A 17,403-nucleotide genomic window follows, 5' to 3' on the forward strand; every position below is an offset into this window, starting at 1 on the left:
TTCACACCAAATCTAAGTCTGCACCACAGTTAGTTGTTCATTTAAAATCCCATCCTCCTCGCCACTTTTCTGATGAACGGACTCCAAATCTTGAGAAAGGAGATTTATTTGAAGTACAAGAAATACAGTGTGAAACCCATAGCAGACACTGGGTAACAGACTAAGCTACCCTAGGATTATAGAATACACAGCAATTAAATGCATAGACCTTTGTCAGAACCAATTGCATCGAATATATCAATTTTCTTTGTTCTAAGGGTTTTTTATGACACCATAAGTGTTCAGGGAGGAGCACATATATTCAGGTGTTTTAAATGAATATCTGCCAACCTGCTGACCCTTGAATGAGGGTTGTGTATCTGAGAGTTATCCTATTTTATGAGAGTAACAGACCTGTGAAGAGGGTGACAATATTGCAGCCTGTGGGGCATTTTCTTTTTTAAAGGTCAACATGATAGAAAGAGAGTGACACTCCAAATGATAAAGAAGTGACAAGTAAGTAGTGGCACTTTCAAGGATTACTGTGGGTCACATCCTCAAGCACAGTAAAACTGTCCTGGATGATATGATGAAGTGATAAGAGTGTGTCATGTGTAATAATATGCACTTAGTTTAAAGTAATACATAAATGCCCTTTTATTTGATGTTCCCTCGTCACTTGTGTCATTTGCTATTTTCTTTATACCCACCCTGCACCTCCCAGGGCTATTTGTGTCTTGTGAAGTCTCTGTTGTTTATTTCGGACTCATGCCATTCCTCTTGTGTTTCTGTCCCACGCTGTGTTTACTTTTGTAATAGGCGTCCATGATTATCTTTTAAATATGGGAGTTGAGAAGTGCAGTTGGGAGAAAAGCTTTCCTGGGAAGGTCGGCTCTCAAGTTCTTTCAAGGAAATAAACAACTTACTTACTTTGAAGAGCATTGATTTTAGAAGTGTTCTTTTTGCACTATGCCACTGCAGTAAGCGGGTCAGGTAACGCGCACACAAGTGCCATATTCCTGAGGTCAGGCACGACACCTTGGCTCATAACAGAGGTTCTCAACACACAGGACTCCCAAATGTAGAGTCAAACATTTGATGATTAAAGCTGCATCTTCCACAAGCGAAAGTGCTTAATTTGTTGAAGAATAGGGCTTTAAGGGGGCTGGGTCCTGCTGGTGCACAGCACCGGCAGTTCTAAAAAGCAGGAGCCTCTTAGGCTCTCCATTTTTGCCCTCATGATCATGGTGAAAATAAAATATTAACTGTGCAACAGTACCACCCTTCACTGCTTTTGAAGTAACTTCAAAGAAACTGGTTATACTACTTTCACTGCCTCATCTTTTCAGAATTGAAGCATTATCAATATTATATACAACAATGCCATAGGTGTTGCTAATTTATCTTATGCAACAAATAACAATTGACAAAGCCAATGGTCCAAGCTTTTTGCAGGTGTAATGTTAATTGTCGGCCTTTGATACTGTGTCCCATATTTCTCTTATAGATTGATTGTTAGGCATACAGGGAACAGCCCTTGCTTGGTTAACATTCTTCCTGAAAACCACTCTTTCCAGGTGGTCTCAGCCACGGATTCCTCTGTGTGGTATGCTCTTAAATTAGGAGTTGCTTCAGGAGCCTCCCTAAGTCCAGCACTTTTTAATATCTATGTGCGCCCTCTGGAAGACTTGGTGAAAAGTTGTTGTGTCACATTATTTTCTTATGCAGCTGACACACAAATCATCTTCTTTTTGTAATCCGCACAGGACCACAACTCGGTAGCACAGAACTACAGTTTGAGTAGGGCGGAAGAATGGATGAACTACTACTCATTAAAAATAACTGCGGATAAGACGGAGGTATTGGTGTTGGGAAGGAATCCATCCCTGTGGGGCCCCCCATCATTGGCCCAAAAATCTACACCTTTCCAAGATCCTGTCCCCAAAGTCAAGAACCTGGGGTTCCTGCTCGACGATAAGCTGTCAGTGAAGCCTCATGTGATAAAGGTGGCGGCCACATGTTTTATCGTTTTGAAATGGTTATGGAAGATCATTTGGTTACTTCCATGTTCAGCCCAACAGACGGTGGTGCAAGCACTTATGTCGAGATTGGGCTACGTCAATGTGCTCTATTTGGGGTACTGGTGTTGGGAAGGAATCCATCCCTTTGGGGCCCCATCATTGGTCAAAAAATTACACCCTATCCCAGATCCAGTCCCCAAGGTCAAGAGCCTCGGGTTTCTGCTCGACGATAAGCTGTCAGTAAAGCCTCATGTGATAAACGTGGCGGGCACATGTTTTGTCGTTTTGAAATGGTTATGGAAGATCATGTGGTTACTTCCATTTTTAGCCCAACGGACGGTGGTGCAAGCACTTATGTTGAGATTGAACTACATCAACGTGCTCTATTTGGGGTACTAGTGTTGGGAAGGAATCCATCCCTGTGGGGCCCCCATCACTGGCCAAAAAATCTACACCCTATCCTAGATCCAGTCCCCAAGGTCAAGAACCTGGGGTTCCTGCTCGACAATAAGCTATCATTGAAGCCTCGTGTGATAAAGGTGGCGGCCACATGTTTCGTCGTTTTGAAATGGTTATGGAAGATCATTTGGTTACTTTCATTTCCAGCCCAACGGACAGTAGTGCAAGCACTTATGTCGAGATTAGACTATGGCTAAGTGCTCTATTTGGAGGTGGATAAATCCTACATTAGACGGTTGCCGGTGGTCCAACACTCTGCAGCAAGGATGCTTTATAGGCATCTTGGGTGGATGTCTACGGTGGGTCTACTGCGGAAGCTCACTGGCTCCCAATTGAGAAGCAAATTAAGTTTAAAACATTGTGTTATGTGTATTGAGCAAAAGCGGGGGTTGGTTTGTGCTACCTACAGGATTTTGTTCAATTGTATCCGGCCCGGTCTCTTCGTTCTATTTTTTTTTTTGTAGTTTTATGTAGCGCTGACCTGACAGGTGGGTATCGGAGCTCTTTACAACAGTTACAGAGCAGGGTAAAAACATAATATAATGATGCGGAAAATCCCATAATACAAATACTGATAGGTCACAATGACAAAGAGATGAGGTTCGAGGTCTAGCTGGCGTAGCTCAGGGCGGATTGAGGAGTCGATTTCAGTGCTCCGACTGCTCCTATCGGTTCACTAGGGATCGATCGAGGGACAGGATTTTGAGCTGGCTTTTGAATTTAGCAAAGGAGGGAATAGTTCTGATGTGTGGAGGAATAGAGTTCCAGATTTTGGACGCATTTCTGGCAAAGGACCTGGCCGCCTTTTTTTGTTTTCGAGCTTTCAGTGGGATGAGTAATAGGGTGTTCAAGCTTCTGAGGTTCCTGTTCTGGCCTGCTTTTTTGAGTTTGGCAGCCAGGTATTCGGGTTTGCCGGTGTGTAGGGCTTTGTGTGTGTGAGGCAGGCTGATCTGAAGTTCGCCCGCATTTCTACTGGGAGCGATTTGAATTCTCTGAGTGCAGGTAAGATGTGATCATATTTCTTGAGTCCGGTGACCATTCTAGCAGCCGCGTTGAGAGTAGTTTTAAGAGGAGCAAGATGTGATTTTAGTATTCCTGTGAGGACTGCATTTCCGTAATCTAATCTTGACAGCAATAATGATTGAGTGGCTTGTTTGAGATCTTTGGGCGGAATGAAAGGTTTTATTTTGTTCAATAACTTCAGGTTGAGGAAGGCGCTCTTAGCTGAGTTCTTAATGAGTTTGGTCATGTCAAGTTTCGGGTCTAGCGTGATGCCTAGTGATTTAACAGAGTCGGCCAGGGTGATGTTTCCATTGAGCGCATCAATAGCTTTTAGCCAATCCACCTTTTGGGGTATCTCTACTTTGTTCGATATGAGGAGTAATTCACTTTTGTCAGGATTCAATTTTAAGTGATTGCTTGACAACCAGAGTAGAACTTCCTTCAGTATGACGTTGAGTCTTTGAATGTCATTAACAGAGGAGATTTCTAGTGGCCAGTTCCTTTGTGTGGTCCCGACAGTGAAACGATCAAGCATGGGAGGGCGTTTGTTTGATTATCAGGGCCCCAAGCTATGGAACTCCTTCGAGAACATTTGAGACAATGTTCCTTGTTAACGATCTTTCGAAGGCAGCTGAAAACATGGCTGTTCTGAGTTGCTGGTTCGGACGATCCCTTGCCTGGCTTTTAGCACCAGGAAACGGCCAGGGGCAGGCACGCAACACCCATTGGGCTCACGGGGCTTCAGCCCCCCCCGTCGTGCCTGTCAGCCCGGGCTGACAAAGCTTCGTGGGCTGGCGAGCATGTAATTGCAGCCGCATCCGAGTACTTAACAGGTCTTTAAAAGACCATTTAGTTGTAAATGAGGCTTTTGTTGTGTGGTCACCCCTTCTCACAGCCACTTTGTCCGTGGTTGGAAGAGTTAGCCCCCCCCCGCAATATTTTCAGCCCCCCCCCGAAATTTGGCACTAGTTGCACGCCTGGCCAGAGGTAGCTGTAGGCTTTATAATTTTTTAATTATAATAATATATATCTGGATGCAATGGCAGAAACAGCAAACTACCAGTCTTGCAGCATGTTATGCTGGGCACAGATATTTAGCGTATGTCTTTTTAAGCCACACCCTTCATTACATTGCCCACGCCCGTTCGGTAACCCAATTTTGTCATCCCACTTAAAGCCCTACTGGTGCCCAAACCGCTCCTAAGAAGCTCGGTGCCAGCACCATGAGCAGATTAACAAAACTGCGAGTCTGTAATCCATCTCCTGCTTCTTTGGTCGAATACCAACACTCCCTGCCCCTTATTCTCTCTCTTGCGGATTCCTGCTTTCTCTCTTTGTGAGATTTTGTCTGTCTTTCTCCTTTGTGCGTTTTCCATATCTTGCGAGCTGTCCGAAAAGGACAAATAAAGGGCCGGTGGACCCCACCGGCTCGAATTAAGTACTGCAGCCTTATCTCTTCAGAAGGATCAATATTACGTTCTCCTTAATAGGAGGAACTGCTAATATCAACCGTCAGTACGTTGCATAAGCTAACAACATGCAATTTCGGGAATGTGCTTGCGCATCTCCGGTATACTGAATGAGACATTTCACCAAACATTCATTCCCAAGGGAGCATTGTGACGTTCAGCCCTTCCTTTTTGCACAAGTCTGTTGTGCTCGAACATCTCTAACGTCGATCTGTTGTCTGCCCGTCGGACTTAAGCCTAATAACACAGTACATTGAATTATTAAGTCGCAGTTTCGTTTACTTGTTGATCCGTGACACCTTTGTCAACTGCGTCCGATGTGTCACAAATGTATATTATATGAGCGGCACCGACATAGAAAACGGACAAGTAAACGACCGTAAAACAGCCCCAGCACGACAGTTTTACGTCAGCGGGGCGCCGCAAGTTACCGGCTGTATATGTGTATGCTGCGGGCAGAGCCGGGCACAGTGCGGACCCTCCTCCCCCTGCCCCCGGAGCAGCTCCCGCCGGTACATGCTGGTACGGCAGCGGAGCCCCTAGGTAGAGCGAGGGGTTCCCCAACCCCTGCAGACATGGACTATGATTTCAAAGTGAAGCTGACGGCGGAGCGCGAGCGGGTGGAGGATCTCTTTGAGTACGAGGGCTGCAAAGTGGGCAGAGGGACCTATGGGCACGTGTTCAAGGCAAAGCGCAAAGATGGGTAAGTGTGGGGTGGAGTCGGAGCACACCCCCCTGTCAACTCCCCGGTGCCGGAGACAGTCACCTGTACCTGTGGTGTTGTGCTCATCAGTGCCTACAGTATGCCTTCACCTATGGGGATTGGTCCCCACGATCAGATGAGACCCAGCCAATTTTCAAATATACTATGGTCCAAGGAACCTATACCATATCCGAAAGTAAACGCTTCAACTGTCGTTAATTCTAGTTGAGCTCAGTGGTATAGTTGACACCTATGGGTGTGCCTGTGCTTCAGTTCTCACTCAGACAGGTTTGTCACCTGTCAACCAATTCGTGTGACTATTCTACTTTTGCGGTAGCCTGACCTGTGGTTTTGTTTGTGACTAAGACTACTGTTTGAGTTGGCTAGTTAACAAGATCGGATGCAGGTGAGATGGTGGCTCAGATTGTTAAAACGTAGTAAGGCAGATTTATAGTCTTTTGTTCATCCCTAGGTCAGTGAGGCAAACATCTTTGGTGATGCTACTGGTTAGAAACCTGTGTGGAATGCAGCAGTGGCTGAGTCACCTACAATGTTAGGTCTAGGCACTGTTGTTGGTGTGCGTTCCCTGTAGATCTGGCATTAGCCAAGGCCTTTTGATTTAACTAAAAAAAAAAGAAATATATATATATATATATATATCATTACACTTCTTCTCCCTGGTTAGGAAAAGATTTGGGCGCACTCCCTTTGGTTTCCACAATTAATTTATTTCGATCTTACAAGCATGAAAAGCAGATGATCTATGGAGTAGAATGTCCGTGCCCACTATTGTATGTGGGAAGCACAAAAGGAGAACTAAAGAAACGGATAATGGAACACGCAAGAGCAACCACCCATAAAGACAGAGCAAACGCGGTGGCAAAACACATGGAACAGAAACACAATGGAGACTGGCTGAAATTGAGATTCTTTGGGATAGAAACAATACCAAAACATACAAGAGGAGGCGACCGTGAAAAATCCCTAAGACAAAAAGAGTCACGTCACATCCTAAGCCTTAGAACGCTAAGTCCGTATGGCCTCAATCAATCGGAGGAGTTATATATTCATTTGTAACAAACAAAGACAATTTCTAATGGAAACTAAGGGAGAACCATCCAGTCAAAGAAAAAAAGAAATGGAAACAGAAAAAAATACAAAAATCTCTATATATAAAAAAACTGTAAATTGCAAAATTTAAAAATCTTATTAACTAATCCCACTGGAGGGATCTGAAAAGCGAGAGACGCTAAGTTAAACTCATGACCTTAAGAAACCAAGAGGTCGAAAAAAACATATATAAGAAAAAAATATATATATATAAAAACATCCAAAATTGTTAAAAAAGAAAAAGAAAATAAGGAGTTATTATTTTCCAAGGGTTTGACTGGAAAACCTTACCCAGAGACTTTTTTTATATAAAACTCCAATATCCACAATGCCTAGCATCTGTTGTACAGGAAATGATGTAAGACCAATTTGAATGCTTTAAATGTGTTAAAAAAAATTCAGGAAACTGATCGTGAGCAAGATGCTTGTAGCATCGAAACGCGTAGATCTGCTTTTCATGCTTGTAAGATCGAAATAAATTAATTGTGTAAACCAAAGGGAGTGCGCCCAAATCTTTTCCTAACCAGGGAGAAGAAGTGTAATGATAAGAAACGGCGTGGTTCTGCCGTAGGTAATCGCACCCACAACGAGCGCTCAACGGCCGGGGAAACCTGAACCGATGTGTGGAGATATATATATATATATATATATATATATATATATATATATATATATACACATATTCACTGAAAAAACCATAGGTTTCACACCATTTATAGTTAGCTGGAAATTTTACTGACATAAAACCATTGAAATTCCCACGTTATAGTTAGTTGGACTCACTATAACTCGCGCGCCCGCAATGCACTGCTGATGATGTCACATATTACATCATTCATGACATGGTTAGTGACTTCACTGATGACATCTCAAATGACATCTCAAATGACATCACTGAAGACATCACTGATGACATCATCCAGTGTCTGTGTGTTTCTGTAAAGTTAAAATATGTTTTACATATTGAAGAGTGAGTGTATGTATGAGTGTCTGGATGAAAGATTTAGTAGGTGCATGACTGACTGTATGAGTGAGTGATTAAATGTGTCTTAGTGAATGCCTGGGTTAGTGACTAAACTGTCTGAATGTGTACATCATTATGTTTGTTGTTGTGTAAGCTGCTGCATGTGAGAGTTGTCATATATAAATGACTATATATAACAGCCTGTGATTGCATAAGTGACTGTATCTATCAATATGTACTTGTATCAGTGATTGTAAAAGACAGTAAGTATGTGTTAGTCTATGTTTAAATAAACAAGGTTTTGTGTGTATAACTGTATAGTTGTAGAAATGGGAGTGTGATTGATTCTTTACATGACTGACTAGGTGTATGAGTAACTCCATGGATGAGTGGCAGTGTGTGAGTCTCTGTATAGGTGCATGAGTGCATATGTTGGTCTTGTATTGATGAGTGACTGTATGTATGAAAGATTGTATGGGTGAATGAGTGGATGTGTGTGTAGACCTAGAAATCAGTGAGTGCGCATGTGGTAAGAGGTTTTACTGTGTCAATGGTTTCAGGAATGGTAGTTTGTATTTAACACTGGGTGTATCATGTGTTAGATTAGAGTGTGAGGAGGTGCATTGTATTATCACATGGATGATGTCATCAGTGGTGTCATTTGAGATGTCATCAGTGATGTCATTTGAGATGTCATCAGTGATGTCACTAACCATGTCATGAATAATGTAATATGTGACATCATCAGCAGTGCATTGCGGGCGCGCGAGTTATAGTGAGTACAACTAACTATAACGTGGGAATTTCAATGGTTTTATGTCAGTAAAATTTCCAGCTAGCTATAACTGGTGTGAAACCTATGGTTTTTTCAGTGAATTTAATAGGTTTTTTAAATGCTAATTCCTAACTATAACTGGTGTGAAACCTATGATTTTTTCAGTGAATTTCATAGGTTTTTTAAATGCTAATTCCTAACTATAACTGGTGTGAAACCTATGGTTTTTTCAGTGAATTTCATAGGTTTTGTAAATGCTAATTCCTAACTATATATAGGACCTCAAACCTATGTTTTTTTCAGTGAATTTCAAAGGTTTTTTAATAGCAAATCTCTATAGCTATGAAATTTATTATTTTTTTATAATGACTTTTATATTGTATATTTATGTAATACTATTTTTTTATGTATATTTTTCCCTTTTTTTTTTTGCCCTGGTGCCCTCCCGGTAAGCGCAGTTGCGGCGCGCCCCGGTGCGCTTACCGGTGAGCGTCCCGTTAGCGCTATTGCCGCAAACAAAAACATCGTGACGTATCGCGTAGCCGCGTCTTATGACGCACGGCGTAAGCGCGCCCGAGCGCATACGATCGCGCTACGTAAGCGCCAGCGGGCACGAACCGACGCGCTTACGCTCCGCGCCCTGGTGCGCGTAGCGTAAGTGCGTCGGGTCATGTGACCTGAAAATAACACTTTTCATTGGTTCAGAACAGTTTTGTTTTCCAAATGATGAAAGCCCCCACCTTTTTTCCTCATTCTCACTTTGTTCTTTGTGTGAGGAAGACCTGCTTCTATTCATTGAGAAATGGCTACAGTAGCAGCAGCAGCAGGAGCATCTGCACCACCACCACCACCACAAGGACCACCACAACACCACATTGGTGGTGAAAAAGAAGGGGAGGAGGAGGAGGAGGAGGAGGAGGAGGAGAGGCAGTTCCTGCCTGAAGACAATCCCCCATATGAACCTAAGGAGCACTTTGTGTGGGAGTTTTTTAAAATCCCAAGGGGTGCAAAGAAAGTAAATGCTGCAAAGGTGACCTGTCTCATCTGTGGCGCTGTACTTTCCAGGGGGAACCCTGCAAAAAAAATATTCATTTGGGAACCATACAATGCTTCGCCACATGCAGCGCAAGCATCCCAACAACTATGCTGCGGCAGAGGTCAGAGAACTGACCAGAAACCCTCCCCAATCTTCTTCGAGCTGCTCCAAACAACCTACTCCATCGGGTCCAGAGACAAGGGAGATGATCCCAAACATCCAACGCCAGTTTGGAGATTACAAAATTGTTTGTATATTTTGTGGGACTACTATTTCTTATGGTGAGCAAAGCATCAAACTCATCAACCATGCAGGAGACAACCACAACTGCAGAAAAAAACCTTAATTTGTTCCTGATTTTTTTTTGCTCCAGTTGAGCCGTTTACAATTCCCTGTTTTTTGTTTGTCCCCATGATTGCATTGCCAACAAAGTTGGCCAGGCTTTAACTGCTAGTAACACATTATTTTTGTAAAGTTCTTTCAGTCAATCCCTACTGTAGTGCTACATAGTCATTATTAAACTGAGTAATGTATTCCTAGAGCACTCCTACAATTACCTCTGTGATGTTAGACGGTGTGTAACATTCCGACGTGCTAGCTTAGTTGGCCCTCTGTCCTTGTATCGGAATAACTGTAAAAATGCTACAATTGAATTTAGTTGTGCCCCTATAAAATCTTGATAGTTCGCAGTATAGGGCTGTAATTGTGAAACAACCGAAAGAAACACACCATGTTATGTGACCAAGATGAAATGCCAAAAAAGCTGACCATTAGTAACCAAACATGTGGCTTTGTTTCCTTTAAGTTAAATAAAAAAAAAATTGTACTTCATAGATGTTACATAACTATTCCCCTGAGGAAGGATATGTTGTCCGAAATGCATTGGAAATTACACTGTAATAACTGCATTTCAATCTGCATAACATGAAGGAATTTTACAAAGTTTGAACAGCCTTGAAATGAGACCATAAATCTTGGCTTGGTATTAATTCACTTGGGAGTTCATATTGATTGAAGGGTTTTGTACCCACGATTTTCTGTGCGGCATGGGACTACAATTGAATTCAAGTGTAGCATTTATTTTTTACTGTTTTAGTCATTAGCACAGTTTATTCATAGTATGCAGACCAGCAATAAGCCAAAGAGAAGATACAAGCATCTGTAGAAACATTTGGACATTAAATGCTCTTAAATTCCATCAAAGCAAGATATTTTTGTTTGGTGAACTGTTTGGGTTACATCCAGGAATATATCACTTAACAGAAGGAAATCATCAAAGCATATGTTTATTTCGTATCCCATACAAGGAACTCTAGCACATAATGGATTTTTCTTCATTTTGGCTGTGGTAACATGCAGAGGTTGTGGAAGCAGGCGGATGAGACTGCGTTTACCTGTTTCTTCATAGATGGATAGCTTTCTGTTTAAGAAGATGCAGAAGTTGCAGGCATGATCTGTTGCGGTGGGGAATGGGCGAGTTCACTAGGCCACCATGTGTCGTTCCATGACGCGTTGCTGTTCTCAAAGATGAGGAATTCAGTCTTGTCCGAGTTGAGCTTGAGACAGCTGTCCTCCATCCAGTCGGTTGATGTTTATCATACATCTGTTGAAGTTAGTTCAGGTGGTAGAGGGGTCTTCATATAGCAAGAGGATGAACTGGGTGTCGTCGGTATAGGAGATAATGTTGAGTCCGTGCAACCTGACGGTGTTGGCCGGGAGGTGGAGGGGGTTATGTACGTGTTGAAGAGGGTGAGGCTGAGGGATGATCCTTGGGGGAATGCTGCAAATGATGATTTTACTTGCCTCAAAAAACCATAACATTGTTACCTGACCTGCAGACCTAGTGACTTGAATAATCTACTCAACCTAATTGTAATGCTCTTGCCCCATTAACTGGTTTCAAATTATGTGATCCTGGGCAAATATTTTAATTCACTTAACCGCCATTTTCTTCTTTATTTCATATGAGAGCACCTTCAAATATGTGGGTTTAGCATGTCTGCTGTACAAAAACAATTTGTTTTGATTTAATAGACTAAACTTTTGCTCCATGTATAATACAAATTTAGCCACATAGGATACACACTAACACTGACTTGCCTCTTAGTTCATTAACCCCATTGTCATCAGAGTGGGGGGAGGAATGTATCTCAAATCATTTTTAAAACTATCACTTTTAATGAATACATGCAGGCAGAGTGGTTGCACACTTACTTGTAATCAGCACTTTTTTTCATTGAAATGGCCACAGGATTTCACACTGACACGTGGTTTTACTGATAAAACTGTATAGTATACAATGTTTGGAAATCGAGTTTCTGCAAATATGTCATTTGTACGTCATCAAGGAAAGTGTTATGATTTGTTTTGCTCCTATTTAAATCCTTGTTTGCACCACACTTCTGAATTACAAAAAAAGATTCTTTCGTAATTCCTGGTATATTTTGAACTACTTGCACTATTAATTTACAAGCTGTTTTTGTTGTGTGCTAGAAAAAAAATCTAACCGCTTTTTGATCCACAGCGATTGTCCGACAGCTCACTTGACAAAAACTCTAACACACCGCAAATGTGTCAAGATAAAAACAAGATTTAAAGGCGTTTTTATTGCTCATTTACTTTCTGAATGAAAAGATCACCTGTTCCTTCCAGCTTAAGTTCAGAATGTACAAGTAGGTGCTAAAAAATTGCTTGACCTGATAAAGTCTGACTTGCCATAGCGAGTGGGCGAGTAATTATTTCGAGGCCTGACTTAGGTTCCGATATGAATGATGGGAGACTGATTCTCAGGGTTCTTCCAGTGAGGTCTGAGACAATCCATTTGAGGGCTTCTCCCTGGATTCTGATGTGGTGGAGTTGGTTAATCAAGATGTGATGGGAGGCAATGTCTAAGGTGCCTGACAGGTCCTGGAGGATAAGCGCTGCCGTTTTGTCACAGTTCAGGAGGGCCCTGATGTCATCGGTGGCTGCGATCAGTACTGTTTCGCTGCTGTGGTTGGCTGGGAATTCGGGTTGAGAGAGGTTGTTGTGTTTGGTGAGTTGCTGGTTAATTGCCTTCTCGGCAACCTTGTTTGGAAAGGAGATCAGGGAAATGGCCCGGTAGTTCTTTGGGTCTGCTGGGCCAGAAGATGGTTTCTTCAGAAGGAGCCTTACGCGCAGCGTGTTTCCAGTCCTCTGGGAAGGAGGCTGAGGTGATAGAGGTGTTCAGTACTTATTAAGCTCGTCGCCAATCGTCTTGCTCCCGAAGTTGAAGACTTGGTGGAGACAGGGGTCCGTGGGGGCTGTTGATTGCAAGATGAAGATTGTAGCTTGAGTTGGGAGAGGGCTGAGGAGGTGTTCGGAGTTTGTGTTCGTGGGTGTGAGCAGGCTGATGCTGTTGGCGGTGGGAGAGGGGTTGGAGTTTGAAGTTTTCATAGATCTTGTTGTGGAAAAAGTCTCCCAGGACGTCACACAGTTCTTGGGTGGAGGTGATGTCTTTCCCAGTGGCTGTGGGATTGGAAAACTCCTTCACAATGGCGAAAAGATTCTTGCTGCGGTTTGTGCTGGCTTCTATTTGGTCTGCTAGGGTGTTCTTCTTTGTTTCTTTCAGGAGATGGTGGTACTGGTTGTGTTATCTTGAAGTTGCTATGATCTCCTGTCTCTTTGCTGGTGTGCCACTTCCTTTCTAGTTGCCAGCAGTGGCATTTAGTGGATTTCAGCTCATCGGTGAACCAGATTTGGCTGGCTTGGCATGGGCGATTGTGTTGTCGCATTCTATTATCCACTGGCAGAAGTTCTTCGCTAGCTGTTCTGGATTGGATATTTTGTCTGGGAGTGGGGAGTTTAGAGTGTTGCTCCACTGATCTCCTGAAATCTTTTTCCAATTTCTGTGCGTGGAGCCAGGGGGCACGGTGCAGGTGTTTGTAGGTCCTGTGATGGACGCTGTAATAGTCGGTCCAGACGAGCTGTGAGATGTGATTGTACTTCTGTCGCTGGATGTAAAATTGGGATTGAGCAAGTGTCCTGCAATGTGGGTTAGGTTGGCGACAAGTTACTTGAGGACGATATTGCTCATGCTTTCCAGGAGACCGGTTGTGTTCGTGTCAGTGGGGTCGTCGAGGTGGAAGCTAAGATCCTTTAGAAGATTTAGTGCTTGGAGTCTGTTGTGAATGTGGCAATGAGGTCAGGGATGGTGTAGCAGAAGTGGGGACATGGTCCTGGTGGTCTGTAGGCAAGGGTACCTTTTATGTGCTTTCTCCATCTGTGTGGCGGAAGTTAAGATGCTCCATTTTCAGGGTTGAGTCGTCTGAGGAGGTCTTGCAGTGGATGCTGTCTTTGTAGATGATGGCAATTCCACCTCTGTGTTTGTTGGTTTTGTCCTGGTGTGTTATCTTGTAGCCTTCGGGGTAGGCAATGTCTGACGCGGAGGCGGGGTACATCCTTGTCTCTGTAAAGAAAATTACGTCTGAGGTGAGAGATGAGCTTCTGTCCCGTATTTTCGTGGCATGTTTGCTGAGCGATCGTGCGTTGAGTAGAATGCCATAGAGGTGTACCTTGGCAGTATTGGTCAGCGTCGTGGACAGGGTCGTGTAAACGGTGTCTCTGGCGTTGTTGGTTGCTTCAGTGTTGCAGGTGAAGTGGCAGTACTGCCAGGAGAACGGTCCTCTGCTGTTGCATGGAGATGTGTGGCAAGAGTTATCACTGTCGCTGCGCCCCGGATCCACGGTTTGGAGGTCTGCAGCAGTTAATATGCATGCGGTGGATGATCCAGGGTTCCTGTCGCAAGGTGTGGATGGGCAGAGACTGACTTGCCTTGCATTTCTGGGTCAAAAGGCAGAAAGCAATGTCAATACAACCGTTGATACTGCTATGAGGGGGATATACAGAAAAAGCTAAAAAGTTACTAAATAGAAGGAGGCTAAGCAGTTTTAACTGCGTTCGGAAATATCCTTTCACTGAACTTACCTATATTATCCATTTGTGAAAGGGTCTTTCGAGTTCGCTCCTGAAATGCAACTATAAACTAATGGTGCCATATTGTTTGTTCCACTTTATTTTTTATCAAGTGTTTTGCCTGACCAAGTGCCAGGTCCCAGGGCATGTCCAAGCAGTACACAGCAACCATCAAATACAAAGCTAAGAACATACAGAATGTAACCTATATCAATGTTTACTGGCATATCTGGAGGGTTCTTTACACAGGCACCTACTTATCATAAACATGCGCCCTGATATACTAGTGGGATGTGCAACTGGACTGCCTCCCTCTTGTGGAATACACATTGTGATCTCTCTATGGAGAGACGTAGGCATGTGTTAATTCCTAGACACCCCAAACTCTGTGAGTTGGTTCTTCTGATGCTCGGCCGATAGCACAGGGTTTACTGTTTGGCACCAGAAGGTGACTACAATTACAAACTAGGAGTAACAAGTGAGCCTTCTCCTTTTTCACTTGGAAAATTAGGGGGAGGGCATGGGAATTTTCTACCCAAGGAATTATTTGCTAAATATACTTTTGAGAGGAGAAAAGGGGCAATTCGTTTTGACTACTAATCAGTCTGAGGGCCCTCAAAGCTTACATTTTGTATCATCACTTAAAGATAGGAGTTCATTTTCTAAAGCATGGATGGTGCACTTGGACCTAAAGGGTGCATATCTCACTAATGTGGTCTTACAACTCCACCACAGTTCTCTTCAAGTCACAAGAAGACTGTAGTACTGTAGTCTCCCCTTCTGGTTGTCCTAGGCTGTGCTTTGCCTTACCAGTGCCATGCCATTGGCTCTGTAACTGAAGACTTTGACAATTCATGTGATAATTCATCTAGATCTCAGGAACCACACCTGAATAGACTGGTGACTCTGCTTCAGAATTTGATATATATTATTATTTTTTTATCAACGACCACAAAATGTTTCTAGTACTCCAGGGTCATGTGGACATACTCGAGATACATGGGCTTTAAACAGAGCCCTTTCCCGGGGCGCTTGTTCATTGAGAGAGGCGGCAAGTTTTATGGGCTTGCTTTCGGTGTTGATTCAGCCTTTTTTTTAGTGCCTATTGCACTACCGGTTAATTCAGAGTCTTCTCTTCCGGAAGGGGCTATCTTATTGCAGTTTTTTTTTCTTCCCCTCTCAGAAAATGCCAAGTATGATCTCCATTGAAGGTTATGGAGTCCTTGAACGGAAGAGCCGTTTTCGGGTTGTCACCAGATATTATTATACCTTTTAATGCAAACAGGACGGGATATGTGGCCAGGTGTGGCTCTTTTTCTATGTTGCGAGATGGATGAGGGAACAAATTGTCTGGATCTGCTAGGGGGCTCTTTTTCCACTGAAACGCCTAGCCTGAAAGAAGAGAAATTGTTGTGCACTTCTAAAGATGGACAGTGTCTCAGCAGTATGATATAATCTGCTTGTTGAGGTGTACTGAATTCAAGGTTTAGCTGGATTTGACTAATGATTTTGGCAAGGGAGTTCTTTCCAGGGAAGTGCGATCAATTAGCAGAAAGGAACTCCAGGTGTCTGGTAGACTCCAGTGTTTGAATGTTGAACCACCAAGTTTGTCAGAGACTGATACTCCCATTTGTATTTTACAATATAGATATTTTTGTGTCCTAGCTGAATGTATTGTTCAAACTTTTTTTTCCAGCTGGCTATTGCATCCAGATGATCTTGCTGTTGACACATTTCCCCAGGATTAGACTGGATCTCTGCATTATCCCATTCGACTATTTTTAATTATCTCTTGGGTAACCACCCAAATCCGAAGAAAGCAGATATTTCTGGTCATAGTAACTTTGGAAATTACAAGATGGGGTTCTGATACTCCTGGAGTTGGCCATCTTGGGTAACCACCCAAATCCGAAGAAAGCAGATATTTCTGGTCATAGTAACTTTGGAAATCACAAGATGGGGTTCTGGTACTCCGGGAGTTGGCCACGGCATTTCCATACTACTTTCTCATCCTCTGATTCTAGCAAATACTCTAGAAGTGATCCATCCCCTTGTCAGTCTAATTTCGACTGATGACTTGCCAAGCTTCACGGGACAATAGAAGTCCTGGGAATTTGACAATGAACTTCTCACTACCTCATCCAGGCTTGGGATAGTAAAATTAAAGAGATACTGGTTAGCCTGGATTAAGTGACCTGGTTGGTTTTTAGTATGGAATCTGGATACTTTGGAGGGGCCAAAGTTTAACTCGCCAGTTTTCTGTCCGATTTAGATATGTCCTGTTGAACTGTTAACTTGTACGGATCAGAAATTTCAGCTTCTCACTTTTAAATGACTTGTGCCTCTGCTAGAAGATTTCTTTCTGGTCCGTAAACATGGGTATCTGCATGGGTCTACCTTTTGAGCCGCTGCAGACTTCTTATGCGATGTTAATGTGATTGCTTCAATCAAGGCCTCAAAATGCTAATTCTTTAAGAAAGTTTTAAATTAACCATGATACTCTGCATAAGTCGTAGGATAATCTTGTACATTAAAGCACTTGATCTGGATAATAGGATATTTACCCCTACTGGGAACACATTGATGATCTTCAGGAGGACCAAGATATTGACAAGCTCTTTTTTTAAATTAATTTTATCCTGACAGTCCTAAGCTTTGTATTGCACAACACTTAAAGCAGTTTGAATTGAGAATGAGGGCTTTCAGGCCCAATGTGGTCGAAACGTCTTTTTTTTTATGTTGTAAAATTGTTTTGTACTCTTTACATAGCAGCCTTGGTCTGTTGGATCAAACAGATATCACTAGCAAGTATTGATGTGGATAGTTTTGACACACACATCATTAGCGAGTCCATGGCTATAGAAACTTTTTTGTCTACGGTTAAATTGAAAAAAAAATATCAGGTTAGCTTACTGGTATTTGGACTCTATATTCAAAATTGTTTGTTTTAAAC

The 17,403-nt window shown here is 42.8% G+C and overlaps 1 protein-coding gene across 1 annotated transcript in view; it reads left to right on the forward strand.

Moving 5' to 3' along the window:
- Positions 1-5,333: 5,333 nt before the first annotated feature.
- The window catches only part of CDK8 (cyclin dependent kinase 8), a 184,742-nt gene continuing 172,672 nt past the window's right edge, over positions 5,334-17,403 (forward strand). The window contains exon 1 of the mRNA XM_078657112.1: positions 5,334-5,633. Coding sequence (XP_078513238.1) covers positions 5,371-5,633 — 263 coding nt within the window. The 5' untranslated portion in view covers positions 5,334-5,370. The remainder of the gene's footprint in view (positions 5,634-17,403) is intronic.

Source organism: Lissotriton helveticus, chromosome 8, assembly GCF_964261635.1.
Source record: "Lissotriton helveticus chromosome 8, aLisHel1.1, whole genome shotgun sequence".
Classification (NCBI taxonomy): Eukaryota; Metazoa; Chordata; class Amphibia; order Caudata; family Salamandridae; genus Lissotriton; species Lissotriton helveticus.